A 27,093-nucleotide genomic window follows, 5' to 3' on the forward strand; every position below is an offset into this window, starting at 1 on the left:
AGGCGGACTACCCTGATAACGCACGAGCTTGTATCCATCGGATGCCAAAAACGCCTCTCTGCCATCATTAGCCTCACCCCAACGATCGGTCAAAGTTGCGGGATAACCGCAATGGTAATATCAAGGTGACTCGCTGTCGAGAATTGTCAGGAACTCGTGCGATGGTCATATACTCAGAAACAAGACGAAATCTAGAATTAAATGGCTCATGCCAGAAATGCGGGACAAAGCAGTGCACGAATAGAGACAACCAGAAGACGCAGAAACAAAAAGCTCAAATTCGCCGTTCCAAAAGCCGTAGCACCATAACGAGTGTAGTGTAGGGGGAGCATAATGACGAGAATATGTAGAAGGTGAAGGAGGGTCCGCTCCGAGAGGTCCAGCCCGCGTCAGAATCCAAGGGCCTTTGATGAATAGGGTAACGAAACAAGGAGGGTGGAGCGATTGCTCAACGCGCTTGTCGGTGAGAAACATAGAGAAGATATATCCACCCCATTCCACATAGTGTCCATCTGCCACTAGGATCCGCGAGAGTTTCCCCTATCCTCGGCTCGGCAAGAAAAAACGGCGACGAGTCGAGCTATGACAGTATAGACCATGGCGCCCTCCAACCCTCCCTAAACAAGACAAGGAATGCGGGCCCGAAACCCAACATGACAAGGATATTATGTAGAATTACAGATTCGTACTCAGAACAGGTGTCAACCTTTCAACCTTCACTTAGATGAGCAGGCGTGACACATTTGAGGGGAGTAGAACGATCACCTACCGCAGCATAATGCTTTCATCACCTTTTGAACAAAGGTGGGCTGCGGCTCATTGCTCGCCTGCTGGGCTCCCTGGGCTGGCTGAGTTTTCGACGGGTTCGCTGGGCTGCCGACTCGACCCGAGATATTTGCGTTTGAGTTTTGGAACTGCGCCACTGTCGACGCTGCTGGTGTCGCGTCGAACCCCCCGCTCTGGCGTTTCGGCGGGATGCCGCCTCGGACGTTTTGCTGCTCGCGCGTCTTCCCGACTCCGGGTTTCGCTGGAGAGGGGGGCGGGGGCTGCGCGGCGTTTAAACGGTCTGCGGTCACGCCGGGCCTTTGGCTGTTGCGGATTTGCTGACCATGGAGGTCCCTGGCAGAGGTAGGAAGGGCTGAGTTGTGGAGGGCCTGCTGAGACGAATATGACTTGTACTCCCATCCTCTACCGTTGTTCAGTTTCATCCAGTCGTACTCGCCGTCTTCGACTTCCCCAGCGTTCTTGAGAGCTTGGGTGAGCAGATCCCGCAGGTAGTCGTAGTCGGGTGTATCTTCGAAACCAAGGTTGCGCACATAACTCAGGTATTTGTTGAATTCTTCTAAACCCCATCAGCATGTTCAAAGTTAGGTTCAACAATGGTATGGTAAGAACCCACCTGGAAATCCTTCGCAGAGCTCCTTGATCGCGGTAGTCTGCTTCTTCTCCCCGATCTTTTCATACTTTTGCTTGTTGGTGGCAGCCTTCAGCCCCTGCCACGGCAGGCCACCTCGGAGGAAGTACATAAACACATGGCCCAAGGCCTCAAGGTCGTCTCGTCGTGACTGCTCGCGTCCCAGATGGGTGTTGATACTCATGTAGCGCGCTGTACCGGACAGCGACTTCCGCTCACGGTATGGGATATGTTGCTTCGTTTTAGGATCCCGATATTGCTTGGCCATTCCAAAGTCAACGACGTGAATTACATTGGCGGCCTTCGAGTTCGGGCGACCGATGAGGAAGTTGTCTGGTTTGATATCACGGTAGATCAGGTTCTTTTCGTGGATAGTTTGAACGCGGGAGAGCTATTGATGTTAAAAAGGAGGATTTGGGAATAAAAGTAGAGGGCAAAAAAAAAGCTTACCATTTGTTTGGCAACCATAACCACGGTCTTGACGGAGAATCGTCGATTGCAGTGGTCGAAGAGGTCCTCGAGACTAGGACCGAGCAAGTCGATCACGAGGATATTATGCAGACCCTCCTGGCCAAAGTAGTAGACATTGGGGATGCCAGCTAGTCAAGTCAGTTACCTGATCCCTCATCGACTCGTAGATAAAGACTTACGGCATCCAACCAAGATCTTGTAAGTCCGATATTCATCTCGTAACTGGGGAGCATCACTTTTCCGAGGTTCCTGGTACCATTAGCCATTGAGCCCCTTATATCGGAAGCCGAACGAAACAAACTCACAAATTTAATAGCAACTTGCTGGTTGTTCAACAGATTTGTCCCCTCGAAAATCACACCAAAAGAACCCTCGCCAATTTTCTTTCCTACTCTGTAGTGGACACCCACTACATTGGACGATGAGGAAGCCATGTCTGCGCGGGCGATGCGAGCCGGGAGACCTTAACGACGGACAACGTGCGGGAGACTCGACGGGCGGCAAACACGTGAAGGCTGGGTATTGTTAGAGAAGAAAACAAACCAGACCACACCGACGATATTAAATAGGAATATGGATCAGAGGTATGCCTTACAGAGACGTCCGAGATATACTCTGCTATACCATTCATGCAACAATCCAAAGTGTAGGTGGTATAAGAGACAGGGATTCGGCGACACCGAAAGCGAACAACGACCGGTAACGCGAGGTATACTCGATAACGAAATCGAAGAGAAACAAAGCCGATGAAACGGGAGAGGTCGGTGAAGCTAATCGAGGACTCTTTCGGGAGTCGGATCGAGGTCTCGATTCAGGGTGCGGTCGAGGTGTCGGATAACAATTCCCCAGGACGGAGAGTAAAGACGAGTGTCAGACTCTGAAAGGAGGAAGCTCCCAGAAATCTGCACCAACTGCGCGGCAGTGGAAAACTGCAGCTGGCAGTGGTTGGATAGAGGCCGGAGGCGGATAAGGAGAGGAGAGGTAGGTGTGAAGGGAAGAGAGGAGAAGCCGAGAAGCAGAAGAGGGAGGTCGATGGAGATCGACGGAGGACGGTGAGTGGGTAGGGGGAGAGGAGACCTCAGACGACCGATGCAGGAAAAGGAAAACGAGGCGGAGACACAAGAGAATCCGTGAGGGAGAGGCGAAAGGGCGAGAGGCGAGAGCGAGAGCAGGAGAGGAATGAGGATGACCGGGATGCTGCCGTGGACATTGGTACGGGCGAGACATCAGTACCCGACCGGGTTGCGCTGCTTTGCCCTGGTTTTCTCGCGCCGTACGGTAACTTTGGTACTAGGTATCAATCAATTTGCCCTGCAGGGGTATTGCAGCTACAATTTTAACAGTCTATAATTTATATTGTACGCGAGCGACCGTTGTCACTCTGACAATTAAGGAGCACCCTTTGACCGCGTCAAATTTTACGACAGAGAGAAGAATGTGTTGGCAACGACAGGATCAAACAATTCGTTTTGTCGCCGGCAGTGCCCTGTCGGCGTTGAGCGAAAAGCGGACAAGCGGTGTTGGCTGGACCAGAAGCTTTTCTCCAATTAGCCCAGTTGACGACGATCTTGGCAATAAGCTCTCGGTTGTCAGGAATAATCGCTCTGCCTGGCGGATGATCAGTTCAAGCCATTATTCTCCTGGAGTCCAGCCAGTGTAAGGGATTGCTGGATCTGTGCTGTCCACGGGTTACTGTGGTGACTATCACAGATTCACAGGAGAACCTTAACTACTGAATTGACTCAGATTGGAATGCGTCAATCTGCTAATTACGATCGGGACCAAACTCGGAAAACTCAGCAGTGCACCTGGACAGCTTCGACCCTTTGACACCTGGAGACGAGTTTTTTTCTTTTCTTAGCACGCTGCCCCTGACCAGTGAGAGCTGCACTCAAAATGGCCAGATTCGCCGTGGAACGCCCGTTACCAGACGATACTGCTAGGGGTCGTAATCTCGTGCTATTTTAGTGGTGGTTTAGTCCTTCCCTGGTAATAAATGGTCACCGACATCCGGAGACTGACGGTCGTTTGGCATCATCGCCCGTCGGGTCTCCATAGTTAATCTTGATTCCCGTCCCTGGTGCCCTGATTGAATTATTGATCGCGGGTTGTCCTGGACTATCCCATTGACAGGTACATTGCGAAATTGACAGGCGTACCTGCCTCAATCCCCCCCAGTTGCATACAGACACATACATGGTACATCGCTCCCCTACATCCTCTCCGCAGGGCTTTGGTTCTCCATCTGACACGTCTACAGGAACTGACCCACTGTTTGATGGAGCGCCCGATTGGGCTCTGGTTTTGGAGTTTTTGACTTCTCTGAGTTTGAAACTGCCTTCCAACGGGTGGTGTATGGAGTAGAGATGTTAGCTTGCCGGCGTCGCCGCCCATTGATTGTTGCCGCTGTGGCTCCTTGCGCCCTGGACGGGTCGATGACTCGTTGCCATTGTTAGACTTCGTGGATACCGCTCACGGCCCATAGATATGGATTGGATGAGCCCATCAACGGCCAACGATGAACTCAATATGTGTGACAAGCTAAGAGCAGGACCCTGCCAGCGGATTGATAAGCTTCGAACATGCCTATAGGCTCTAAGGCTGAATCTAGTATAGCAGCATGATAAAGAGCTGACAACATACACCTCATGCATATACACGTACACTGTCATTTACAATTTACAACTCATCCTCCGGGACGTTTTCCGCTTCGCTCCCGAGCTCGTCCGCCACTATGTTCTCGTCCTCGGCATCCGCATCTTCTTGACCTTCGTCCTCGTCACCGTCTTCCTCACTACTAGAGCCGCTTCCTTCGCTCTCGCCATCGCTGCCGGGGTTGTAATCCTCTTCATCCTCGTCTTCTTGGTCTTCCATCTCGCGCTGCGCCTTTTGTAGTTCACTTTCCTCGGCGTCTTGCGCGTCAGCCTCGGTGTTTTCTTCCGTCTTCGCGCCGTTGATATTGTAGCGTTTCGCGCGTCGAGCATCCGCGAGACTGGCGTCTTGTAGGCCGTGTGTTTTGATATACGTATCAATACCAGAGAAATCCGCCTGGTCGATCATGGATAATTCAAATTCCTGCGTCTCCTCGCTGCCGATAGCGCGCGCCACGACATTCAGGTTGAAAGTTCGTTGGAGCACAGAGGTATAAGAAATCGAATCAATGTTCTCGAATGCAAAGAAAAGCAACGGTTTCTTGAAACCGAAGAATATCCCTGTAGACAGGAGAAATAGATAACCTAAGCGCGAATGAAATCAGTCAGTGTCCTCACCAACGAATTCTGCAAGAGCTTCGTACCATCTTTGCTACCGCGGAATGCCTTGACATGGTACGCCTTTTCTCCCTTCCGATGTGCCTCCGGTATCGCGCTGGCAAACTCCTGCGCATTCGGGCGCACAACTTGTATATGCGACAGATTATCATTCAGCACTTTGCGAACAAGATTTTCAGCCGTCTCGCCTTCTCCATTGCCAATCTGCTGGCCCTGTCCCGAAAACGCAGATTTAGCAGGCCCATCGTTGACCGTCCACACAATTGTCTCGGGCGTAGGTTCGCCTTCAGGAGGAGGGTTTATTCCATCGGCAAACTGGGGAATGATGCAAAAGTTGAATTGTTTCTGGTTCTTTTCGGGGACGGGGAGACACAAAACATGTTCTGCACAGCATTAGCAGGTTTAAACCCAGAGAGAAAAAAAAACCGGGAGATTATCATACGAATTCTATCCAGCGGAATACCAAATTCCACTTCCTTGGATGTCTGGTTCCGAGCCCGCAGATACTTGTTCCCTGCCGTGAGCTCCAGCGTCAACTTTTTCCTCTGCGGAATCGCGAAAGATACATCCTGCATGTAGAACTGTAGAGCCTTGTGTGTTTTCAGATCGGCCAGCGATTGAGTCCCAGCTCCAGTAGCACCATTCTCGATCTTCCGTTTTTTGGCGACCGGCCCGTCGTTGTTGACAACTTCGATGGGTTGAACGGGGTTCGCACTTCTCGTCCGTAGGCTGGAGGTATACCGAGCGATATCTTCAAAAAGAGGGACATATTGAGGGGTTGACCCTGGAAAAGGACAAAATTAGATCATGTTGTTGGGATGCGTGTTTGGGAGAAAGTTACGCACCAATCGCATCGTAAACTCGCTTCTTCAGCGCGGGTTCGGCGCCAAAGGCATCTTCAATTGCTGGGATTGGGTTGTGTGTTTGTGCTGGGGGAATACTATGTGTCGGAGGTGCGGAGTTTATCGTGGCGAAAGCCATGTTGGCAGATGGCGCCCGGATGCAAACTGAGCGCCTGTTGAGGTGGAATGGATAAAGATACGTATACGGTGTGGTGCAGTTATATACGACTGAAAATTAGGTTAAGCAAAGAGAAAGAAAGAAAAAGGGATACGGATGGATGAATGGATGAAGGAGAAAGACAGCTCCAGCAAACGCCTAGGGGCCTGCAAGTTGTTTGGAGGATAACACTCGTTTATTCGCTCAAATAAATGGAGCCAGAGAGGTTAATACTCTGTGTATCTTTTGCCTAAGTTATTTGACCTGGAAAGCAGCCCGCAATCTATGCCACGCTCGACATCGCCCAAGAATCCCTTGCCGCTTTAACACCTAGCCGTCTTCCTAGGCAGGTACCTCTGATGAGGTCAACGACACGCCATTTACTGAAAGGCCAAAGGCTACATAGCACCAAGGCTGATGACTCTTGCGAGCTCTGGATGGCTTGATTTACTCTTTTTTCATTCCGAGGTATTCACCATTCTCCGCTCAAAGTCTCTATAACATCAATGGCTAGAAAATATCCGCGTAGTATATTCAAATGAAAACCAAAGGCCCAGATCTAAATCTATGTAAACAGCAGAATAAACAGATAAATTACTACAGTTGTCATGCCTTGTGCCTTCTCTAGGACCAGCCTTGAGCGGCATTGCTTGCACAGATATAGGGAAACAGGTATGCTTGGAATCACGGCCTGGAAGAGGACATAGGAACCTCCAGAAATAAGACAAGTGAGAAGGTAGGCACTAGTACATGGGTACACACTGAGATGTTCAAAATCCGATGATAGAATACAACGAGGAAACCGAGGGGTATATGGTGGCGGAGGCCATGTACTGGCCCCAATGATGAAGCGCAAAACAAGAGGCAGGAAAAAAAAGCAAATAATGAGAGACATGTATTATCAACGTGTTTGGGAAAGGCGGGCCCATTATCATTTGTGCAGTTCATAAATGCAAGGAGGAAAAAACAAGAAGAAAAAAAATAGCCGCAAAGGGGGTATATAGTGCAAAACGAATGGCTAACAACACTGACGGAGTACTTGGGGCGCATGAGGCTCTATTTCGCAGTCGGAGTTTCGTCAGTGGGATTCAAATGCGTTTCCCGGACACCACTGATTTCGGAGATGAATTCATAGCAGTTTTGTCAGCATTGCTTGACCCGACTATGGGGTCGAGGGACTTTGCTCTGAGTGAGGAGGAGCGCGGAGGCCGAAGAGGACTTGAGTCAAGTTCGGGAGCAGGCTCAAGAATAGGTTGGTTGCGTCCGGGTGGATTGTCGGAGTTTTGGTGCTCTGAGCTAGCCATGCCAATGGGCGAAGCTGGCTCTTCCTCCGTTCCAGTAAAGGTATCAACTTCTTCGTATTCGTCCTCTGCGTCCTCTTCTTCCTCAATGATTTGGCTCTTCCGTGTCGCTGGTCGAGCAGCTTTAAGGGAAGGCCCGTCAGCACTGGCTTCTCCGTTTGGATATTCTGATGCGCCCATTCCACCGGACGCCATCAAATTAGCTGTGTGTACCATTGGGCCCTTGAAGGTGGTCCTTTTCCGCCGTGCAAAAACAAGGCTGGAGGACGGAGAATACAACATCGGCGCAGGGGCGGCTTCGTTGAATGACGAATTAGCTATAATGTCGGAATCATCCGCGTCTCGGAGCCCATTGTTGGGATTCCGAACCAGCCGGATGTTGGAAGGAAAGCGCGCCGATGCACCGGGGGTCGTAGGAAGCACCTTGACCGAGGTGTGAGGAGACTTCGCAGCCCGAGCCGTTGGTGTTGATGCAGAGCCGATACTGTTGGAGGATATTGACGAAGCTTTCGAATGGGAGTGACCATGGTGGATGCTCCGAATGGACGAGACTGATGAAGATGTTGATTTGCGACCTCGTAGGCCAGCTGAAGATCGCCGATACGAGCCCCTCGGAGTGATCGGCGATGGGGATAATGAGTTCCGATGGCTCGCATGGCTGGTACTTACTGGCCGGGGTTGCCGAGGGTAAGAGTGGCGACGATTTGGGTAAGATGCGCTACTTGGGGCCAGACTGCTTGCATTGGATGCACGCTTTATCTGGGTTGGGGTCGTGAGTTCATTTGGCTGGCTCGGAGTTGAAGTTGTCAAGGTAGTCTTTTTCGTCCCCTCCTGGCCTTTTGCAGGACTCAGCTTCTCAGAGAGAAACTTGCGAGATGATGTCCCACCCGACGACTTTGGATGGGGTGACTTCGCCCTTTTCGCAGATTCCACAAACCAATGCTTCAATGAAGCCAACTGACTGATAATGGGGTACTGGCGGCGATTGGTACGGCGTCTGAAAATTCCACCATGCTGTGCCAACTCTGGCTGAGATGCGCTAACATGCAATGCGCTTGGACGTGAGCGCCTTCGATCCTTGGGCGGTGGCACGGGGGGGCGACGGCGGGTGGAGCTATTGGAGCGGATTGAGTCTTTGTCGACTGGAGGAGGGGTTGGTGTGGGGAGCGGAGGGGTCTGTAGAGGTGGCTCTGGAAGCATTGGCAGCTCAGGAACAGCGAGCTGCGAAGGCAAGCTTCGGCGATCCCTACGACCACGCTCATGAACCGGAACAGATGAATGACCCTCTTCATCCACTTCAACTAGTGCAGCCGATATTTTTTCGAGGCGACTGCTCGCTGCACTCAGACGTCGGATATTCTTTGCTTCCGCATCTCGCTCTCTCCGTTTCCGTTCTCTCTTGGCTTCTTTCCGTTGCTCTTTCTCAATTAAAAGAGCCCACCAACCAGCTAGGGCGTCACAACGTTGAGAAAGCACACTATTCATCACCTCGTCGACATTAATTCCTGCGCTTTTCATCCGTTGTAAGGTAGTCTTTTCCAAGGACGTCGAAAATGGCGGTGGACGAGGAAGCTTCAGGATTGCTAGCTGCTCCGGAGCATGCTCAGAAAGAAATGAATGTGCTAGAACGTCGTTCAAACTAGGACGAAGAAGAGGTCGTTTTGAAAGAAGCAAGTTGATGAGTGCCTTGGCATCGTCGGGAAATTTGTCATTGAAGGCCGGCTCTTCGCTCAGGATCCGCGACTTGGTAACCTGGTCGTCATCGTCATCGAAGGGAAGCTCTCCTCCAATGAGTGCGTAGAGTATAATGCCCAAGCTCCAAACATCCACCCTTTCCCCGGCGTATTTTTCAGCCTTTAGCATTTCAGGCGCGCTGTAGCATACGGTGCCGCAGAAAGTTTGAAGATAGCTCGCTTTGCCTTCATATTCCCTAGTGAAACCGAAATCACAGAGCTTCACATTTTCGTGCTTGTCCAGGAGGATGTTCTCTAGCTTCAGATCTCGGTGAACGCACGACTTGCTGTGGACGTAAGATACGGCTCCAACGAGCTGGGTGAAGATCTTTTTAACCTTGTCGATGGGTAGCGGACCATTCCGTAGAAGGTAATTGTACAGCTCGTCACCTAGTACGTATTAGATGGTTCAACGGCCGAGTCATCCAAATGCGGACCATACCTGGACAATATTCAAGAACCAGCCAAACAAGCTTTTCAGTCACAATAACTTCATAAAGCCGCGCAATATGAGGATGGAGAAATTGGCGATGGTGATGGATCTCTCGAGCTAGGTTTGTATCCTCCTTGTCCGACGACTTGAGCACGACCTACACGTAATCAGCGAAGTCCTCGACGGCTGATCGAAATCAAGGCAATAGCGTACCTTTGAGTGGTTGGTAAGTTTATGCGAAGCAAGGTAAACCTTTCCAAAGGAGCCCTTTCCAATCAATCTGCCCAGTGTATAGTTTCCAACATGTCGGAGGTCTTTCGAGGAGAACTCTCTAAGTGGTGAGAAACGTGGTTAGTGGCAGTCTTGCGAAGGCGCGATAGGAGTAAATGTAGGTGAATCTTACTTTAGTAACTCATTGTAGGACTGGGCAAGCTTCTCCTTTTGTTTCTGGGCTTGAACCTCCGCTCTTGTTCTGGGAGGCGGCATGTGTCTCGAGGGAACCTCGGCCTACCCTGAGGAAGTCCGCGGAGGATATGTCTGTGACGTGTGAGAGTATTGGCTCACCGATCGATTGCGAATTATTTTAAGGTTGCCATTCAACGATGGAGAGGCGGAACCCAAATGAGGTGTATGTTTTGGTGGGCGAGATGTTGTTCGAAGGGGCGGGCAACAAGGTCAAACGGTGGCGAGTCCGGAAGGCGAGGGGCGATCAAGCGGCAGAGGAGGGCGGAAACAAAAGATGGAATTCTTATGAGCAGTTCGGACGAGGTCAAGGAGGTGATTTTCGCCGCGATTCGATCCGAAGACAAATATGTGGCGGACAACGAGGTTGGGGCCGCCGTCGGCCTAGGATGACTTTTTTTTTTGCGGAAGCCCGTGGAATGGGGAAACAGGAACAGGAACCAGCGCGGTGGCCGGAACCGGGCGAAAAGCACGGTAAATGTAGCTGAATCTGCACAGCACAGAGTATATTAAGAATTATACAGTCGAAAAGGCCGACAGGAATCGAACATAAGGAAAGGCGGGCGCGCGTGAGGGAAGATTCAAGCTCCGTGCTACTGAGGGGAAGAATAGTATTAAGAACGGACCTTAGGATGGACGAGATGAGACGCTTACAAAACCGTAGCTAACGACAGCATCAACAACGGTTTCTACTTTAATTTAACCATCGTCAAGATTGGTGGAAAACGTGGGCCGTTTCTGTCATTGTTAAATTAAGATTACGATCTATGAGCTATGAGGAAATGGCTTGAATGCTCTTATCGGAGGTCGGGAACCGCGCAGCCGATTGATATTCCGCGACCTTGACGAAATCGCATTTTAATACACTACTGGGAGGTTCAGTAGTGCAATGAGGACCAGTAGTAATGATGCTTGCCTACGAGAAAGGAGAGGAGTGCATTCTGTCCTTGAGAGTTGGACTTCTCGTCCGTCCCGTGGTGGATTCTCAACCCCTGAATCGAAGGTGTGCAACCAACTGCTTCAAATTTAGCAGCGGACGTTGATGACATATCTCACTAGTTCTCACTAGTCTGGCAACGGTGGACGGCAGGTTTGAAGCCGGCAGGTTTTCATTTTACCGATAGTCCCGCGCCGGTGTTGATTGGTCTGCTTGCTGATCGTACGAGACGATTGCATCAGAGTTGAACGTCACTGAACTGTACACCGTAAACGCCGACAGCTGCTGTGGAGGAGACCTTAGTTAGAGTCGATCTTTCGCCTTCTCGAACACACTTCGAATTCCACATCAGGTCTCCAATTGGGTGCTTCGCCAAATCGATGCTTATTCCAGTGGTTTCTGGGATTTGTTATTATAAGGATATGATCAGGGTATATTGGTTCTCTATAGGGCCGAGCCTAGGCAAGTTATTCCACTTCCTGCCACCACGGCAGAGTGTGCAGGTGTTGGATCGTCCGATGCGTAGCACAAAGCGCAGGGTCAACATTATCCAACCCTTGTTCACTCTGGAAGGCGAGTGAGACCATCCCAAAATAAGAGTGTAGGAGATCTGCTCGCAAAAGCTGTCAGACCATGAAAGGAAACAAAGGATATCTAACTCACCTGGCAATTCCCCAACGCCTTTTCCGAACCCTCCAACGAAATGTTGCGTCTTTTCTAATAGATAACGTCTATTTCGGTCTGCGTCAACCATGGGCAGTTTGCCTAACATCTGCGATTGGGCGTTAGCTGGGTTTCTGCGGCTGTAGTTTCGCGGTAGCACTCACCACCAAAGTTGCCGAATTCCAAAATGAATAGCAAGTGTCCGCGTATTTGTTACTCCGTCCGTTGAAGCCAGCCCATTGCAAAGACTCCTCAGTAGGCGGTAGAATACTAGGGAGCATATCGATGCTCTTGTCTAGGCTGAGGCTATCTACGGCGTCTGATAAATCTTGGACATTGCTATCGACTGGGTTTTCCGTGTTGGATGAGACTTCTTCGTCTTCGTCGTCTTCTTCACCTAGTTCCGCCGTTTGTCTTGCGACGAGCCAGCGAACAAGGGATTCGAACTGTTCAGAACCAGGTGAAATGAGAGGCATCTGCCCCGAGCAGCTGGATACGCGATCCAAGAATGTCAAAGTGTTAATTGCGCAGTATGTATGCCCAGCTGGAGTTACCCAAATAAGTAAGAACCGGAGATCTAGGGGACGAGTCTTGACGTACAGTGTGATTCACAATATGGCCCCTCCGCCATTCCGCCGTCGTATGCCTACATAGTATCAGTAAATGCTAAGCGCCGAAAACTACTAAGGGTCTTTTCGAGAAATGTAAGAAGAAAGAAAAAGAAAATTCTCACTTGACAGGACTCAATGAAAGCAATCAGGTTGTCCACATTTATATCTTCGACGCCATCTAAATCGACGTCTCTCTTTCCCTTGAGTATATATCTGGTGCCGGCAGCGAAGCAACAAAACCGCAAATCGCCACCACCTTCAATTTGGTCTCCGGGACCTAGGACTTCGCCAAAGCTTCCATTCGGTCGCTGCATTTTGGGAAGCCACTTCAGACACTCGGTCCGCTTGACTCGCGATAGGTCATCTCCAAGTATGAGGAGAATGACCAGCGCAAAGAATGTTGAAGGCACGTTTGCTGGGTCCCAGGCTTCGTTTTCACGTGTTCGGATCTCTGTTCCAAAATCTGTTCCTGTAAACCCTCGGAAGCCGCCTGAGGGAACCTGGCAATGGTATATCCAATCGATGTATCCATGCCTTTCTTCCGGTGTTGTTTTGGCCTGCAGAGCGCCGAGGAGATCAAGACCCGAGACGGTGAAGAACGCGAGGAGCATGCGGTTCGAGTCATTGGACGTATAAAGACCCGGCAGGAATGTCTTGAGACATCGCAGGAAATAGGTGATATGGCGATCTTTGTTAAACACAGCTTCTGGCATGGCCAACTCCCAAGGTGTCGTAGTGGAATTTAAACGACTCGAACAAATTGAGAAATATATTGAGCAGGTGGGTGGATGCACTATGGATACTCTGCAGTGTCTATCACGGTCTCTATGATCGTTTTGTGTCGTTTGCCTTTGCAGATGTTTGAATATCGGAGACGCACGACCCCACATCTCGATGGGGAGGAAAAAAGGCACCGACGGACCCGAGCTGGAGCTTCATCTCACCAGAACAATCAAGGGTCAATTTCATAAAACAACCTACCATACTCAATTGACCAGCGTTGCCAGTCTTATCTACTATAACACTGCCCACAATGGGATTTCTATCCTCCAAAACCTTGGTCAAGGGACACGCTCTCTTCCTTTTCACCCTCGCTGTTTACCTCACCAAATCCCCCGAGGTCGTCACCGAAAGCGATGTAGTCTTCATGCTGGGAGAGCTCCTACGGCTTGTACAGAAACCCTCTCCCATTCCCCTCCATACCCGTTCGAAACAAATTACTAAAGAAATATGGTTGAAAACAGGACTCGTCAACCACTCCATCCTTCTCCCGTCCCCAATCACCCTTCGCCATGTGCGGCATCCTCCTTGCCGCCGAAGCCCTGGTAGACCTAATTCTCATCACCAAAATTCCACACTTAAATGAGATTCTGGCCATGGCCGAAGCCGCGCGACGAGAGGCACCCGGAGCCGTAAGCGGCTTGGAGCGCATGCGTACCAACCCGTTCATCGCGCGTCTCACGACCCTATACTCTGAAATCTGGACGCTGCTTTCTCTGACGAGGTTCTGTCTCTTCTTTGCTGTTTCGTTCTTCATATATCAGAGTAAACCGGATGCTTGGAAGGTTGCTGCGGACCGTGCTGTCCGTGGCTCTGCGTCGCCTGGGGAGCCTTCGGGGCTGGATCAGTTGAAGAATCGGGTGGTTTTCACCTATGGGTTTATAGAGATGATGTTTTGGTTTTGGGTATGTCTATTCCCCCTGCACCTGCAGTTGTTCACTTGCTGGCTGGGGACTGTTTGGCTAACGCTTTTGGTAACTATTCAGATTTACATAACGCTGCGCGAGGAAAGACAGGAAATTTCGCAGCGGTTTGCGGAGCGGGAACGTGATCAATGAACTCGCCTTATCTTTTTCTGGATACCTAGACGATTAAGGAGTTTACATGCACAGGATGGAGTTACTTGGTTTGATCATTAAAATGACATTTTCCACATTAGATTTGCGTCGTGTCTCTTCTTGCTTTGAGTAGAAGGAGAACATAATAAATACAAGTGCATTACATCGTTCAATTCCAGTCCTTTCCGGGCCGATTTCTCATTCCGCCGTTATGCATGATGAAGCTACCATTCGCAGACGAGCTGGCCTTGACCTTCTACAGCATGAATGCAACACCGGCGACAACACCGGCAAGTACACCAACTCCCTTCCCTTGGAGAACTACTGCACCATCAGTTGCCTCGGGATCGGCAGGGGTCTCGGAGGAGCTGGGAGTGGCGGACTGAGAACCCGAAGACGAGGTTTCGGAGGCATTCTCACTCGAAGTGCTAGTGGTTGCAGTTCCACTGGTAGCGGTTGAACCGCCAGCACAGGTGGCGGACTGAGGAAGATCGGTGATTCCCGCACCACCGCAAATTCCATTGGCGAATTCAAGGGCCGCTGCAGTGATTGACTCATGTTAGCTAAGTTCATACTCAAAAGCACACGAGGTGCGGTTTTCCCCAGACTGGTCGAGAACGGGAGCGGGTGGATGGGTGAAATTATGACCTACTGTCCTGGTCCTTGGAATCGCAGGACTTTCCGACACAGCAAGCCATGTCGTCGACAAAGGATTTGGTCTTGCAAATGCACTTGACGTCGATCAGGCTGCATGCCGAGGGAATAGCATCAGTGGCACAGCTTTGCTGTTGTTTTGTTAGAAACTTGCAATTTTCCAAGTCATTGTAGATAGGGAAAGCCGAGGGTTGACTGAAGGGACGGGAGTGCGACTTACAGCACAGGACGGAAGGCCACTCATGCCCTGAGCCGCAGCAGAGCTCAGACAAGCGGTAACAGCGAGGGCGAGGGACTGAATCTTCATGCTTGCTAGTTTTTGGATGGATTGAGACGAGAGAAGGGTTGGGGGGCGTTTAACAAGTTGGAGGGTTATTTAGCTGGTGGGGGAAAGGTTGATGAGGGGAGAAGGGGAAAATGTGAAAGTGAAAGCGAGAGTGAAAAAGGGACTTGACCTAGAGCAACACAAGCTTTGAATAGGTACCTATCCTTGTTAATTCCCCGCTTACCACGAGTTCTCCCAGCATTCAGGAACAGGCCACAGACTTCCTAATAGCTGCCTGCGAGTACTCGGCATGTATAGCTATGTCGAGAGACCTATTGATCTATGTAAAGTGCCGTCATTTGCTGCTTTATTGTCCTCTTGCTTGTTTCATCTTTCTGGACTTTGAGGCATACTTTTACGGACTTTGGTCACACCCTGCGCATGGTATGACAATGAAGATCAACTAATGCAGCCTATGCAGATTCACACCTTTAAGACAGGATAGTTACAAGCTGACAATTGCTTACCATAGAGAGACTGGGTGTCTCCTGCACTGTTGTTCTCTAACGGTACACACAATGCGCGGGATTCTAAGAAGCCTTCACTCAGTAACAACCTCCAACCTCTGATTGGGTTTTGAAAGTGCGGGGTGAGCTGAAAGAGGAAAATTGCCAGGACTCCAGGAGCTCGGGCTGGAGAATGAGATGCCCAGATGAACATGAATTGTAAACCAGAGAATATGGACAGCCAATTAGCGTCACGTACTAGTTGGTGGTCGTGGCTGCTAGCTTGATTTTGCTGCGATTAACTGCACGAGGCCCCTGTGCAGTCACGCCTCCCCGCATACGATTCGTGGAAACAACCGACCATTCCAGCTTCCCCACTGCCCAGCTTCCCCGGTTCTTGCAAGGCCTGAACCCTTACAGACCTCGGTTCGGAGATGGGATCTTCCCCATGTTTCTCCATAACTACATACTCCGAGGATTCGACGGTGAACTTTGCTTGCTGATCGGTACGATGATGTTGCCGGGTGTGGGAATATCTGGGACTGGAGTGTTGGATATGGCCCCTCAGGAGGAAATCTTTCCTTGCTAGGGCAGCCTCAGCTCAGTGCCCATGTGTCGGAGATTAGGAGGTGGCATGATAATATAGTACCGAATGGCGCAGAAAATGAGAAAGAAATAGTTAAGATAATGGACCATTATGGCTGTTATTACTTATTCTGCCGAAGACCAGCGTTTAAAGCCTCTCAAGATTTGAAGACTACAGAAGAGACTGTATTAAACTATCGTAGTCTTCTATGTTGGAGGTATAGTGCAGTTGCCTGACCCCTTACCAAGGCCTCGAATCACAAGATGTAACACACTACCTCAAGCATTTACTCCGCATCCTTTCCACTGTTCCGGCCCATAAACGCTCCGCTGAACGGTGCTGACTGCTGAGACTGTGAAGAGGATCCTTGCATTTTGCTGCGTCATCCTCATGGGCGTTCCCCTCCTTCCTTCAATCGTCCCCCACCTCTGACCATCTGCATCAACAGCAAGAGAAATATCGAGACTAAGTGAAGGTGGACTGCAACTTTATCGCAGCATGCTCTCGCTTACCTACGAGGATTGGATCTAATCTCGTTCTTAGATTCTCCGCAATCCTCGAAGATTAGATTGTTGCTCTCCATCCAATATTCTTTTAGCCAATTGACCCTGGGTGCGACTTCAATTGTCAAGATGGGTCTCGGTATTGTGGATGTGAAAAACCGCCAGGTTCCAGGTACGCTGTTATTAGGCTGCTGAGAAAATTCGTACTATCTCCGGACTGACTTTGTGATAAACTCGATCAGGAACTGTTGACATCCTTGAAAAGGAACGCTCCGCGGACCAATCCCCTGCTTATTATTCGAACCTGAAATATGACCGCTCCGGATCAGAACCCATACTCCTGGTACCACAGCCGAGCGATGACCCGAACGATCCACTGGTACGCCCAAAAACATTTGCAAACAGACGTTGGGCTTTGATATCACTAACTGAGGATTTGCATGGTAGAACTGGCCGTTATGGAAGCGCGACTTGACCCTCTTCGCGCTCTCTCTCGTAGCTGTTCTCTGCGCGACAACTAGCTCCGTCATGGCAGCTGGAACTGTAACGCTTTCTCGGTACTACATGGAGAGCTTCATGTCCATCGCTCTGCTCACTGGATATCACCTCTGTGGAACCGGAATCGCGGGAATCCTCATTGTACCGACTGCTCGAGTATGGGGCAAACGCCATCTCTTCATCCTTGGGCATATTCTGATGGTGGTGAGCTGCGCATGGGCTGGTGGAAGTGGGAAGAATTATCAGAGTCTTCTATGGGCTCGCATCTTTCAAGGAGTCGCCTTGGCTCCATTCGAAGCTCTAACAAACGCTGTTGTTGATGATCTTTTTTATGTGCATCAACGTGGCAAGAGGATGGCCTTGTCCAACGTCGCAGTTTTTGGAGCTGCCTTTCTCACACCAGTTGCAGCAGGTAAAATCACGAAGACCATGGGCTGGGACTGGACGTTTTACTTCATCGCTATCTTCGCTGCTGCCGCTCTACCTCTCACAATCTTCCTGGTACCAGAAACAGCCTTCCGGCGGCCGAATTATCTGGATATGCATTTTGAGCGCGTGCACGATCGAACCGGAGGTACGCAAGATAATGGATTGTACAAGTCCCAGGGTGAGGATGGTTTGCAGGAGCCCAAGCAGCCATCGAATAGCAACGGGGAGTCGTCATTCGATGCTGCTAGCGAAGAGCCCGCGAGACAAAAGGATGTCCCTGAAAGGGTCTCATATATTCAGACCTTGAAACTATTCAATGGGCGGAAAACGGACGAGTATTGGTGGAAGCTCCTCCTGCGTCCGTTCCCGCTGTTTTTCCACCCTGCAGTCCTATGGGTAAGACTCTCAAAAGCTCAACGAATAAATGTAATTCTAATTCAAACAGGCGTGTTTGATTCAAGGTGTCATCATCGGATGGACAGTCTTCATCGGTGTTACTCTAGCCGCCATTTTCATGAGCGGCCCGCTTTGGTTCGAAGAGGACAAAACCGGATACATGTACGCAGGAGCTTTTATCGGTGCCATGGTGGGGCTCGTCTTGTCAGGGTTGTTGTCCGACTTCATGAACCAATTTATGATCAAACTCAACAAGGGAAGATACGAACCTGAATTTCGTATCCTCCTTGTGATCTTCCAGTTAATATTCTGTGGCATTGGTTTGTACGGCTTCGGGATCACCGCAAATGACGCCGCACACTACGGTTGGCTACCACCGGATGTGTTCTTTTGCTGCGTCGTGATCGGGATGGTGATGGGCGCTGTCGCCAGTGCTTTGTATATCGTCGATGCTCACCGTAAGTGTCCATGTCCGCAGACGGGAAAACTGTTGCTAATCACCATCAGGCGACATTGTCATCGAGGCATTCACATGCATGCTGATTTTCAAAAACATCTTCAGCTTTGTGTTGACCTTCTATACCTATGACTGGCTTGTGCAAGCGTACGTCCGAAAGCCGTTTATGGCGATTTCAAGTATCCAGGTGGCCATTTGCGCTCTGAGTATTCCCATGTGTATGTTTCTGGAGTTGATGAGATGAAAAGTTTCGAATGCTAACTTGATGCTGAATAGATATTTTCGGAAAATGGAACAGGCACTTTTTCTCGCGACATGACATTCTGAAGCTGTTAGGGTTATGGTAGGGGAAGCGATTTAATAGAAACGAGAGGATTGTTGCTCTCGGCCGTCTGCTGAAGGACGACAAGCATTGTAATAATACTAATGGAGCTGCAGTGAAGTGTCTTGAGAAGTGTGGTGGATTATGTTTTTTTTTTTTTTTATCTTATAGAAGTGGTACAATATATTAATGCACGGTCTGGAACAGATCTCCACAACTATCACGCATGAACTACCCACCTAGGTAAAAGATAAGCTTATATCCCGATCGAACACGTTCACCCATTGGAGCGGTCAGATCCTGCAAGGGCGTGATGAATTAAAAAACAAGGCTGGAAGAGCGATGATGACGGAAACGGACGGGCAGCACTGGAATGCTGGTGACCGTCAGCCCACTTGACCCAAAACTGGCCTCGAGATATTGCACCCTCGACACACCCGTTCAAAACCTCATGACATCAGGACTCAGCCCTGCAATCCGACCTCTGACCAGTCCATCGAGCGAATTGTTAGTGCTGGATTAGGTTCAGCCGCTGGTTTTAGCCCATCTCTTTGCCATCCGACGATCGCCGCCCAGCAACTTCTGCAACCTCCCTAATAAGCACTACGTCACCGTTCTCGACGCCTCGCTGCTTCCTTTGACTTCAGCTTTGGGTCTCCCTCATTCTTATTCATATCCTCGCTCTCTCTTTTGCTTCATTCAGGAATGACTACCTCTGCTGTGACTCCATTCCTACCTTTATCATGGCAACAGTCGAGCAGACCCCAGTTCAGCACCGGATCCCGCGCTCACGCTCCGAACGGCTAGCAGATCAAGGTAGTTATCACCAGCCATAGGCTATTCTCAACAGCGTTTGTAGCTAATATAGTACTCAACTATAGCTGCGACTGCTGCCCTCTATGTCACCCATCCAGAGCGTAGCGCCTCGCTCCGCTCGCCGATAAGGGCAACCGAAATCGACCCAGCTGGTAAGTAGCCTTTTTTATTCTGCTTGTTCCGAGAGGCCTGCGACAGAACTGCGATGCTAATGCGTGCTTGTACTCCCAGTATTGAGAGCATCGGGTTCTCAGCCCGGCCTCAGCAATGCATCGGCTGCAGCCGCACTGCTTGCGCATGCACGGAAGCAGGAACATGGAGCCAGGCAGATAGTGTCGCCGTCTCATGAAACCAATCATCGCAGAACCTCATCATCCATTAACGAGGGGTACCAGTACCACGCTGCATTGGCCGCTCTCAGGGAACAAAAAACACCGGATTCCTATGGTAACAGGAGGAGGGCCGAGACTGCGCCTTCCGAAGCTGCGCGTGCAGGTGCGACCGCTAGAGTCAGTGCGACAACCGAGAGGGTGGGCGATCCTTTCGATGATCTGGATAAATACATGAACGCAAGCAGGATAAAGAATGCTCATCTCAACCCGAAGCTTTTCACTGCCACGCCGCCTGTCCCCCCGGAAATAGAAGAACTCCGGAGAAGGAGTATATTGGAGGCGGCTTCTATGTCGATGGCCAAGGATATGTATGGGACCATGGAGGCCAGAGGTGGAGGAGCTGCGGGCGTTCGCACTCGACGGTCTGCTTCTGCTTCTAAGCCGCAATCGGCGACTCTGCAGCAGGCGAGTACGAATGTTCTCGGGCAGGCGTTGAACTTGCATGATGTTGCCCAGAAACGTGCCGCGGAGAGAATAGCAGGTTTAGAAGATGAAACGGCTGCTTTTAGAGACTATTATGGAATTGAGCCGCAAGTCCAAAGGTCCAGTCTCACCGTCCGCAAACGCCGTGGATCCGACGAAACCGAGGAATTTGATGCGGAACGGTCGAAGGAAATTCGAACTCAGATGACGGCGTTGCGATCTAAACTTGATGCAGTTGACGAGAGGAGGGAGAAGGACCGTGCAACCCTGATGGAGCTCGCGAGGAAGAACGTCGATGCTGCTATCCAGGACATAGACAAACGCATGTATGCCGAACCTGGACAGTCTGTCGCGATGCAGAAATATTTGGACGAAAAAGCAACACAGCGCGCGCAGAAGGGCCTCGCAGATATGGACAAGCAGACCCTACTGGCTGATACAGTCAATATCGGCGGTAGCAAGTACGTGGAGATGGGCGATGTAGAAGATTTGGCGCGATCTCGACTTCAGCCTACTTTCGACGAAATTGACGACAGGGCACAGACCCAGAGAGCTCGAGACTTGGAGGCACGCCTTGACGAGGAGCAGAGACAGCGCCTGGCGCAGCTTGAGCATGAGCGGGAGGCCGATATAAAGGCAGAGGAGGCAAAACACCAAGGTAGGATTTTACCACTAATTATAAAGGGCTGGCCTAACTTGAGCAGAGTTTTTAAAGAAGAAGCAGCATGAGAACAAGCACAAGGCAGAAACGGTCTGGCCGTGGAAGCGAAAATCGAGACAGCTGCCGCCGCATGATGAGTCTGAAGTAGACAAAACCACTACTACAGAACGTCCCACAGAGCACGAAGCCAATGAAGCCGCTGCTGTACCTTCGGAGGCCACCCGGCGCCAGACTGAAGAAACAACAACTTCAGAAGGCGACAGCGTCTTAAGACGAGAGTCGAAATTCAGAAACTGGTTTAAGGACAGAATAGGCCGTCGCTCCAGCGCACCACCTCCAAGGGAGACGAACGGAATCCAGGAAGAACAGACGGCTCGTGAACCCACAGCGCAAGATACGGCTGCCGTCACTGGTGTTGGCGCCGTCACTGGTGTCGGAGGCTCCGAGCGTGCTGAACGTGTTGAGCGTGCTGAGGGTTCCGAGGGGGCAGAGGGCCCTGAGAGGGAAGAGGTAGCGGACCGAAGAGGGAAAGTATATCAGGCAGACGAATCCGAAGACGAGTATGAGTCGGCCGCAGAGCCTGCTACTCAGGCATCGCGTGCCCCTAAAGATGGCTCGCGAGCAGCACCATTGAGGTCGAACCCCGTCACAGCAAAAGACCTCAAACGACCAGCAGATATTGATGGCGCTTCTGACGATGACCTAAGCAAACTCAACGGAATGACACCCAGCGAGTACGTGGCTGTTGAACAAGACTCGAAAGACATAGTCAAGCAAAGCGAGAGCACAAAAGACACACGGTACAGCGCGGGCTCTGACGATGAATTTCCCACACCGTCGAAGGAGAGAGAGGTAGCGCGTGAAAGCGCCGCTCAGCACTCCTTGCCTGCACCTCCTACTATCAGGGAAGTTGGTGGTAGCACCCGTCGAGCGAGTCATAGCACCTCGGTCCGTGAATCGCGCTTCTCCGAAGATTTATAATAATATGTGTTAGTTATACTGCCATATATCACTTTTGTTATTATATTTCGTGTTTGCTTTATTCCTCGGTTCATTTGGGCTTATGCCACGGTGGGAGTCATTCGTTAAGGTAGAACAGGCGCTCAGTTAGGGCTCGGGTAAATAAGAGGACTAGGGAGAAGGATTCACTTGTGGCTATATTTTTTGGGTTTTATCTGGTCATACATGTATCTAATAATTTATCGACTGAAAGTGTTTATTTTCGTGCTTCCCGTGCTTGGTATCTACTTGTTCTTTTCCGCACCAGCATTATGTAGAGACACCAAAGACTTGCCCCCAATCTATAGTGGTCTTTTATATACATAACAACATCCAACATCCAACACATAACTGAAGCCGTGGCGCAGTGATGTGGCACAGTGTGTGCTCCATCCATCACGGCTGTTGGTTAGAAGGCTGCGGCAAGTGTTGGTTCAAACAGGCGGCTATTTCACCATCACCCATCACCCATCACCATCCTCTTTCTTCTTTCCAACCCTCAGTGTCATCAAAAACGACCCTCCTGGCTTTATAATAACTAACCTCACCCCTAAACCTACATCCCATTCTCTCGGCGCATCCGTCAAATCCAAATATCCACCATAAAAACCACCGCCTATCTCCTCTCCATGGCACACAACGCAGCACAGACAGCCCTCAGCGAAGGAACAGAAATGGTTGCAGAATACGCGAAGCCTTTTTTGAATAGCTCAGCAAGATTCGCGGCTCAGGTATGAGCTTTACCCACTGCCTAGTCTCCCCATTCAACGTGCATGGTGGGTTAACAAGACAAAACCAAACAGGCTGCTGGATGGGCTGCTAACAACCCAGGCCTAGCAGCGACAGGCGCAGTCGTTGCTGTCCCAGCATTGGTGGTTACCCCAGCTCTCTCGGTCGCGGGATTCGGTGCTGTAGGCGTCAAGGTTGGTTTGTGCTCCCCTCTCTTCTCTGCTTGCTTGCTTGTCTGACAGCAGTATGCTGACATACTGTGTGTAAGGCTCCCTCGCAGCTGGTGCACATAGTGTTATTGGAAACGTCGCTGCAGGTAGTGTGTTTGCTACTATGCAGAGTGCTGGGGCTGGCGGCGCAGGGCTTGCTGCTGTAAATGGGGCTGCGAAGGTCGGGGCTGCTGCAGCTTGGATGGCGGGGAATGCTACGGTTGCCTTGGTTAGGTCGCGGTTCTAGCTTGGATTCACTGATTCATAAAGGACGGAAAGGTTTTTGGTAGCAAATAAGCTAAACTAGCTGATACATGTGGTAAACCGTGTATAGTTTCATGACCCAGAATCAAGACAGCCGGGCCCGGCCTGATTTTCTGGTAGCCGCTTTTCAAATGGCCGCATCTGTATGTTTAATTTCGCCATACCACAAGGACTGTTAGTTAATAATCCCTGATGCTATTACTTCAGCCACCTGCTCACGCGTGCTGAACGCGTTGTCGCCAGCTCAGCCCCGCAGGCTGATATGCATTGCCCAGCCTGGTGAGCCTCTAGGAGGAAAGAAAACTATACTTCGTCCATTAGACTTGGACCTTGACATCCATCAGTACGAATAAGTCAGTCGAGTTTTTACAATTCGTTACAAGTGCCCAGGAATTTAGGAACCATGAAACGGTTGAACAGGATATGGAGATCAGCCCAGCCCATCGAGTGCTCTGTAGCAGGACCAGAGCAAGCAGAACCGCCTCAGATACTGCATGTTCCCGATAAGCGGTACGGCATCAAGGTCTTTCACGACTGTCCCGATGCTAAAATCGACGTTTGTTTCGTCCATGGTCTGATGGGAGACTGGGAAGCTACCTGGACTGCTGAAGGCCAGTCCCTCCCGTGGCCACAGACTCTCCTACCAGGAAAACTCACCGAGGCCCGCATACTCACTTTTGGATATGACGCGGACGTGATGAGCATCGGAATATGTACTTCCAAAAGCGTGCTGGAAGACCATGCTAAGATCCTTCTGAACGACCTGTGCCTAAACAGAGACCGCGCCAACGCGTCAGGTCGCCCCATTATCTTTGTTGGCCATAGTATGGGTGGGCTTGTTGTCACGAGTGCGATCCTGCTGTCACGCAATAACACGGAGTCTCATCTTCGAGCAGTGTTCGATTGTACCAGAGCCGTTGCTTTCATAGCCACCCCTCACAAAGGGTCTTTTAATGCGACCTTGCTGTGGATTGGGACTGCTATTGCTGGCCCTTTTCGGAACGGAAGGCTCTTGCAATCTCTGGAGAAGGAAGATCCGCTGATTGAGAACGTCCAGGAGCGCTTTTGGTCAATGGCCCGCGGGAAGCATAAAGCTGGCGAAACATTCGAAGTTACTTGCTTTTATGAAACCAAGGGTTATCTCGGCCAGCTCATCGTGGACAAAAGCTCAGCTACGGTGGTTGGTCAACATGACCTCCCCATTATTGCCGATCATATTAATATCGTCAAGTTCGGCTCTGCTGATGATTCCGGGTTTAATGCACTTCTTGGAGAGTTGGAGCGGTGGAAAACGAGGATTGAGGAAAAGGTTGTCGGTCCGCGCAATGGTATGCTACTTACCACACCCTCCTTCGACGATTCAGACCCGCTAACGTATTCAAGAACAGCAAACCAAACGCAAGCACAATGGCTCCGGCAAACGTGCCAGGAAGTGCCGAAAAACAGGATCTTCTTCACAGATTATTGATGACAGTGACGATGAGGCCTCCTGGGATGACGATTCTACTGGGACCACAGTTAACTTCTCCCAGACGACGCATAGCTCGGAGGAATTTTATGGTGGGCCTTTTCAGGCGTCTCAGGACGGTTTAGTAGTCTATGACTGTGAAGAGCGGGACGGGTTTGACGAGTTCACCCAGAGCTCTAGAGATACATGTATTTCGGGAGAAGAGACCAGTAGTGACGAGGACTCGGATTCTTCAGAGAACTCGGATTCTTCAGAGGACTATTGATGACGACCCGAAATTACCACTCAGATTGCGATAATTAGTTGACTCTTTGCGTTTCGTTTTTTAATTAAATTTTTTGTATGTAGTCCACCCATGAAGCTCGTGTTTTGAGGAGTGATGAATAGGAGATTTTATTGTGCCAACGATACACGACACGGATACCCATCAGCTGGATGGGTGCCAGCCTTTTCTGTCTGGTATGCTCTTTCCCCGTGTACAGTTTTGATTTGGTTACCACCGAGGCCCACAAACCTGGCAAGTTTCGGCAAAGGCCCTTCACTTGCCAGTTTCATTGCATCCCATTCATCGTACGCTGGTTTGATATCAAACACCCTCGCAGTCATCACCAATAATATCCGCATCTCGTTATAGACGAGATTTTGCCCGATGCAGTTTCGTGGGCCTTGCTCAAAGGGACGGAACGCAGCTGGGTTCGGATATAGTTCGTGTTCGGCATCGACAAGCCATCGCTCTGGGAGGAATTCCTCGGCGTGTGGCCATATCCGTGGGTTTTTCTGGACAGTTGGGTGCACGATTTCCGCTCCCATTTCACGATCAAGTGGGTAGAGATTGCCGTGGCGGTCAGTTAAGGTTATGTCGTTGAGCCCTTGGCGCGTAGTTGCGGCTGGGGGGAATAACCGTAGTGTTTCTTTGATGACAGCTAGAGTATACGGGCATCGGTTTAGGAGAGCAGGGTTGGACTTGAGAAGTTGCGCTGCAGCGGAGGCATCCGGACCGAAAATACGATCGTGCTCTTGTCGTACTTGGGCCAACGCAGCGGAGTGTTTTGAGAGCATGTGGTACACATAAACCATACTGCTTGAAGTGGTGTCGTTACCAGCGAATAGGAACAGGCGGATCTGGTGGGTTGCGTATTTTGCGAAGACGTCGTCGAGCTTGTTCGTTTCACCAGCCTTCTGGTGGTGATCAGCTAGGTATGCCTCAAGGGCAAGGGCAATGACAGATTTGACGCGCTTCGACGACGACGAATGGGATGGGTGTTTCATTTCGGCGAATCTCTTGTCCAGTTCCTTCCGGATGCACCGATCCATAACACGGCTGTGGTACTTTTGGACTAATGGCCGAATGGGATTCGTTAGGACGCGCGGGTCCCAGAATGAATGCCATGCAGTGATGGTGTTCAGGGCGTGCACCAATTCGTTCTCGGAGCGTTGATAGTTCGAGTCCATATCACTAATTCATAATTAGCAGACTCTCGGTCACAAGATCTCGGGTTAGTTGTCTCACAGGGTTACTCGAAGTATGACCTCCATAGTCAAGCGAGTAGTGAGCTCATCGAGCTGAAATATCCCCGTTCCGACCTTGTCCCGAAGTATATCACAGAAAACTTGTACAGAATCAACCACTGTCGGTATATGGTATGCCATGTTACCGAAACTAAACCCTGGATTGAAGATCGACCGCCACTTCTTCCACTCGGCGTCGTTCATCGAAAGTAAACTTGGTCCACCTGTGATTGGATGCATGAACTTATCAAAGTTATCGGTCTTGGGGAGATTGTATTTGGTTGAGACATGCACGGAGGCATCTGGATCATAGATCATGTAGACCGCAGGAAACACCGGCCAGACGTCCATTAAGAAGATTTCTGTATCGGCGTAGTCCTTGGCCAGTTCATGCACTGCGAGAAGAACATGAGCGTCAGCGGGCAGACGATCGACGTATTTTTGGAGTACCAGCAGATGGCCAGTGAACCAGTTCCACTCCTTCGGCATGCGCTGATATAATTAGCATATACTGGTATCAGTAACCGATTAAATGGCCTTACAATTCCTTGTTTGCGGAGCTCATTGATTTTACAACGGTGCTGGAAGCCGCAGTATAAACCATACCCAATGGCTGTCAGGAGTGGGATGGTGAGTGTCACAATAATATTCACGACAGCCATGGCGGTGACAGCGCGATTCGCCGAGCGAATTGGCTGAAAGGCTGGAGATACTGCGTGTGTCGGGGAGTTGAAGTACTGCAAGCAAGACAAGCAAGAGATCTCTCAGTAATATCGCGACGCTCAGACGCTGATTAGGAGGCGATCAGACTACAGCAAAAAAGGCTTAGGGGCGCGGCTGAAGTAACCGGCCGATCAATCCATCTCATTACTTCAC

General features: G+C 50.4%; 11 protein-coding genes across 11 annotated transcripts; 5 read left to right on the forward strand and 6 right to left on the reverse strand.

Moving 5' to 3' along the window:
• Positions 1–761: 761 nt before the first annotated feature.
• YCK1 (casein kinase I) lies at positions 762–2,319 on the reverse strand (the record flags this gene model as incomplete). The annotated part of the gene is made up of 5 exons (XM_041704288.1): positions 762–1,342; positions 1,400–1,805; positions 1,865–2,013; positions 2,065–2,134; positions 2,191–2,319. The coding sequence occupies 5 exons, from the start codon at positions 2,317–2,319 to the stop codon at positions 762–764; spliced, it is 1,335 nt and encodes a 444-aa protein (XP_041556888.1).
• Positions 2,320–4,564: 2,245 nt separating this feature from the next.
• rtt106 (putative negative regulator of DNA transposition (Rtt106)) lies at positions 4,565–6,135 on the reverse strand (the record flags this gene model as incomplete). The annotated part of the gene is made up of 4 exons (XM_041704289.1): positions 4,565–5,121; positions 5,181–5,537; positions 5,597–5,938; positions 6,000–6,135. 4 exons carry the CDS (start codon positions 6,133–6,135, stop codon positions 4,565–4,567), a joined length of 1,392 nt encoding a protein of 463 aa, XP_041556889.1.
• Positions 6,136–7,241: 1,106 nt separating this feature from the next.
• Positions 7,242–10,106, reverse strand: APUU_41140A (non-specific serine/threonine protein kinase; the record flags this gene model as incomplete). The annotated part of the gene is made up of 4 exons (XM_041704290.1): positions 7,242–9,577; positions 9,630–9,777; positions 9,834–9,951; positions 10,024–10,106. 4 exons carry the CDS (start codon positions 10,104–10,106, stop codon positions 7,242–7,244), a joined length of 2,685 nt encoding a protein of 894 aa, XP_041556890.1.
• A 1,380-nt stretch (positions 10,107–11,486) lies between these two features.
• Positions 11,487–13,183, reverse strand: cdc43 (protein geranylgeranyltransferase type I subunit CDC43; the record flags this gene model as incomplete). Its single annotated transcript, XM_041704291.1, has 5 exons — positions 11,487–11,629; positions 11,683–11,791; positions 11,847–12,226; positions 12,283–12,328; positions 12,416–13,183. 5 exons carry the CDS (start codon positions 13,181–13,183, stop codon positions 11,487–11,489), a joined length of 1,446 nt encoding a protein of 481 aa, XP_041556891.1.
• Positions 13,184–13,326: 143 nt separating this feature from the next.
• APUU_41142S (uncharacterized protein) lies at positions 13,327–14,131 on the forward strand (the record flags this gene model as incomplete). Its single annotated transcript, XM_041704292.1, has 3 exons — positions 13,327–13,464; positions 13,538–13,978; positions 14,060–14,131. 3 exons carry the CDS (start codon positions 13,327–13,329, stop codon positions 14,129–14,131), a joined length of 651 nt encoding a protein of 216 aa, XP_041556892.1.
• Positions 14,132–14,387: 256 nt separating this feature from the next.
• On the reverse strand, positions 14,388–15,092 carry APUU_41143A (CFEM domain-containing protein; the record flags this gene model as incomplete). The annotated part of the gene is made up of 3 exons (XM_041704293.1): positions 14,388–14,671; positions 14,784–14,916; positions 15,006–15,092. The coding sequence occupies 3 exons, from the start codon at positions 15,090–15,092 to the stop codon at positions 14,388–14,390; spliced, it is 504 nt and encodes a 167-aa protein (XP_041556893.1).
• Positions 15,093–16,774: 1,682 nt separating this feature from the next.
• APUU_41144S (putative MFS transporter) lies at positions 16,775–18,772 on the forward strand (the record flags this gene model as incomplete). Its single annotated transcript, XM_041704294.1, has 6 exons — positions 16,775–16,817; positions 16,888–17,024; positions 17,093–17,968; positions 18,018–18,426; positions 18,476–18,643; positions 18,702–18,772. The coding sequence occupies 6 exons, from the start codon at positions 16,775–16,777 to the stop codon at positions 18,770–18,772; spliced, it is 1,704 nt and encodes a 567-aa protein (XP_041556894.1).
• Positions 18,773–19,490: 718 nt separating this feature from the next.
• On the forward strand, positions 19,491–22,020 carry APUU_41145S (uncharacterized protein; the record flags this gene model as incomplete). Its single annotated transcript, XM_041704295.1, has 4 exons — positions 19,491–19,563; positions 19,629–19,715; positions 19,795–21,036; positions 21,083–22,020. 4 exons carry the CDS (start codon positions 19,491–19,493, stop codon positions 22,018–22,020), a joined length of 2,340 nt encoding a protein of 779 aa, XP_041556895.1.
• Positions 22,021–22,667: 647 nt separating this feature from the next.
• Positions 22,668–23,223, forward strand: APUU_41146S (uncharacterized protein; the record flags this gene model as incomplete). Its single annotated transcript, XM_041704297.1, has 3 exons — positions 22,668–22,769; positions 22,842–22,965; positions 23,036–23,223. The coding sequence occupies 3 exons, from the start codon at positions 22,668–22,670 to the stop codon at positions 23,221–23,223; spliced, it is 414 nt and encodes a 137-aa protein (XP_041556896.1).
• Positions 23,224–23,643: 420 nt separating this feature from the next.
• On the forward strand, positions 23,644–24,973 carry APUU_41147S (esterase/lipase family protein; the record flags this gene model as incomplete). The annotated part of the gene is made up of 2 exons (XM_041704298.1): positions 23,644–24,568; positions 24,624–24,973. The coding sequence occupies 2 exons, from the start codon at positions 23,644–23,646 to the stop codon at positions 24,971–24,973; spliced, it is 1,275 nt and encodes a 424-aa protein (XP_041556897.1).
• A 128-nt stretch (positions 24,974–25,101) lies between these two features.
• Positions 25,102–26,879, reverse strand: APUU_41148A (cytochrome P450; the record flags this gene model as incomplete). The annotated part of the gene is made up of 3 exons (XM_041704299.1): positions 25,102–26,164; positions 26,219–26,709; positions 26,760–26,879. 3 exons carry the CDS (start codon positions 26,877–26,879, stop codon positions 25,102–25,104), a joined length of 1,674 nt encoding a protein of 557 aa, XP_041556898.1.
• Positions 26,880–27,093: the final 214 nt, after the last annotated feature.

The sequence above is a fragment of the Aspergillus puulaauensis genome, chromosome 4 (assembly GCF_016861865.1).
Source record: "Aspergillus puulaauensis MK2 DNA, chromosome 4, nearly complete sequence".
Classification (NCBI taxonomy): domain Eukaryota; kingdom Fungi; phylum Ascomycota; class Eurotiomycetes; order Eurotiales; family Aspergillaceae; genus Aspergillus; species Aspergillus puulaauensis.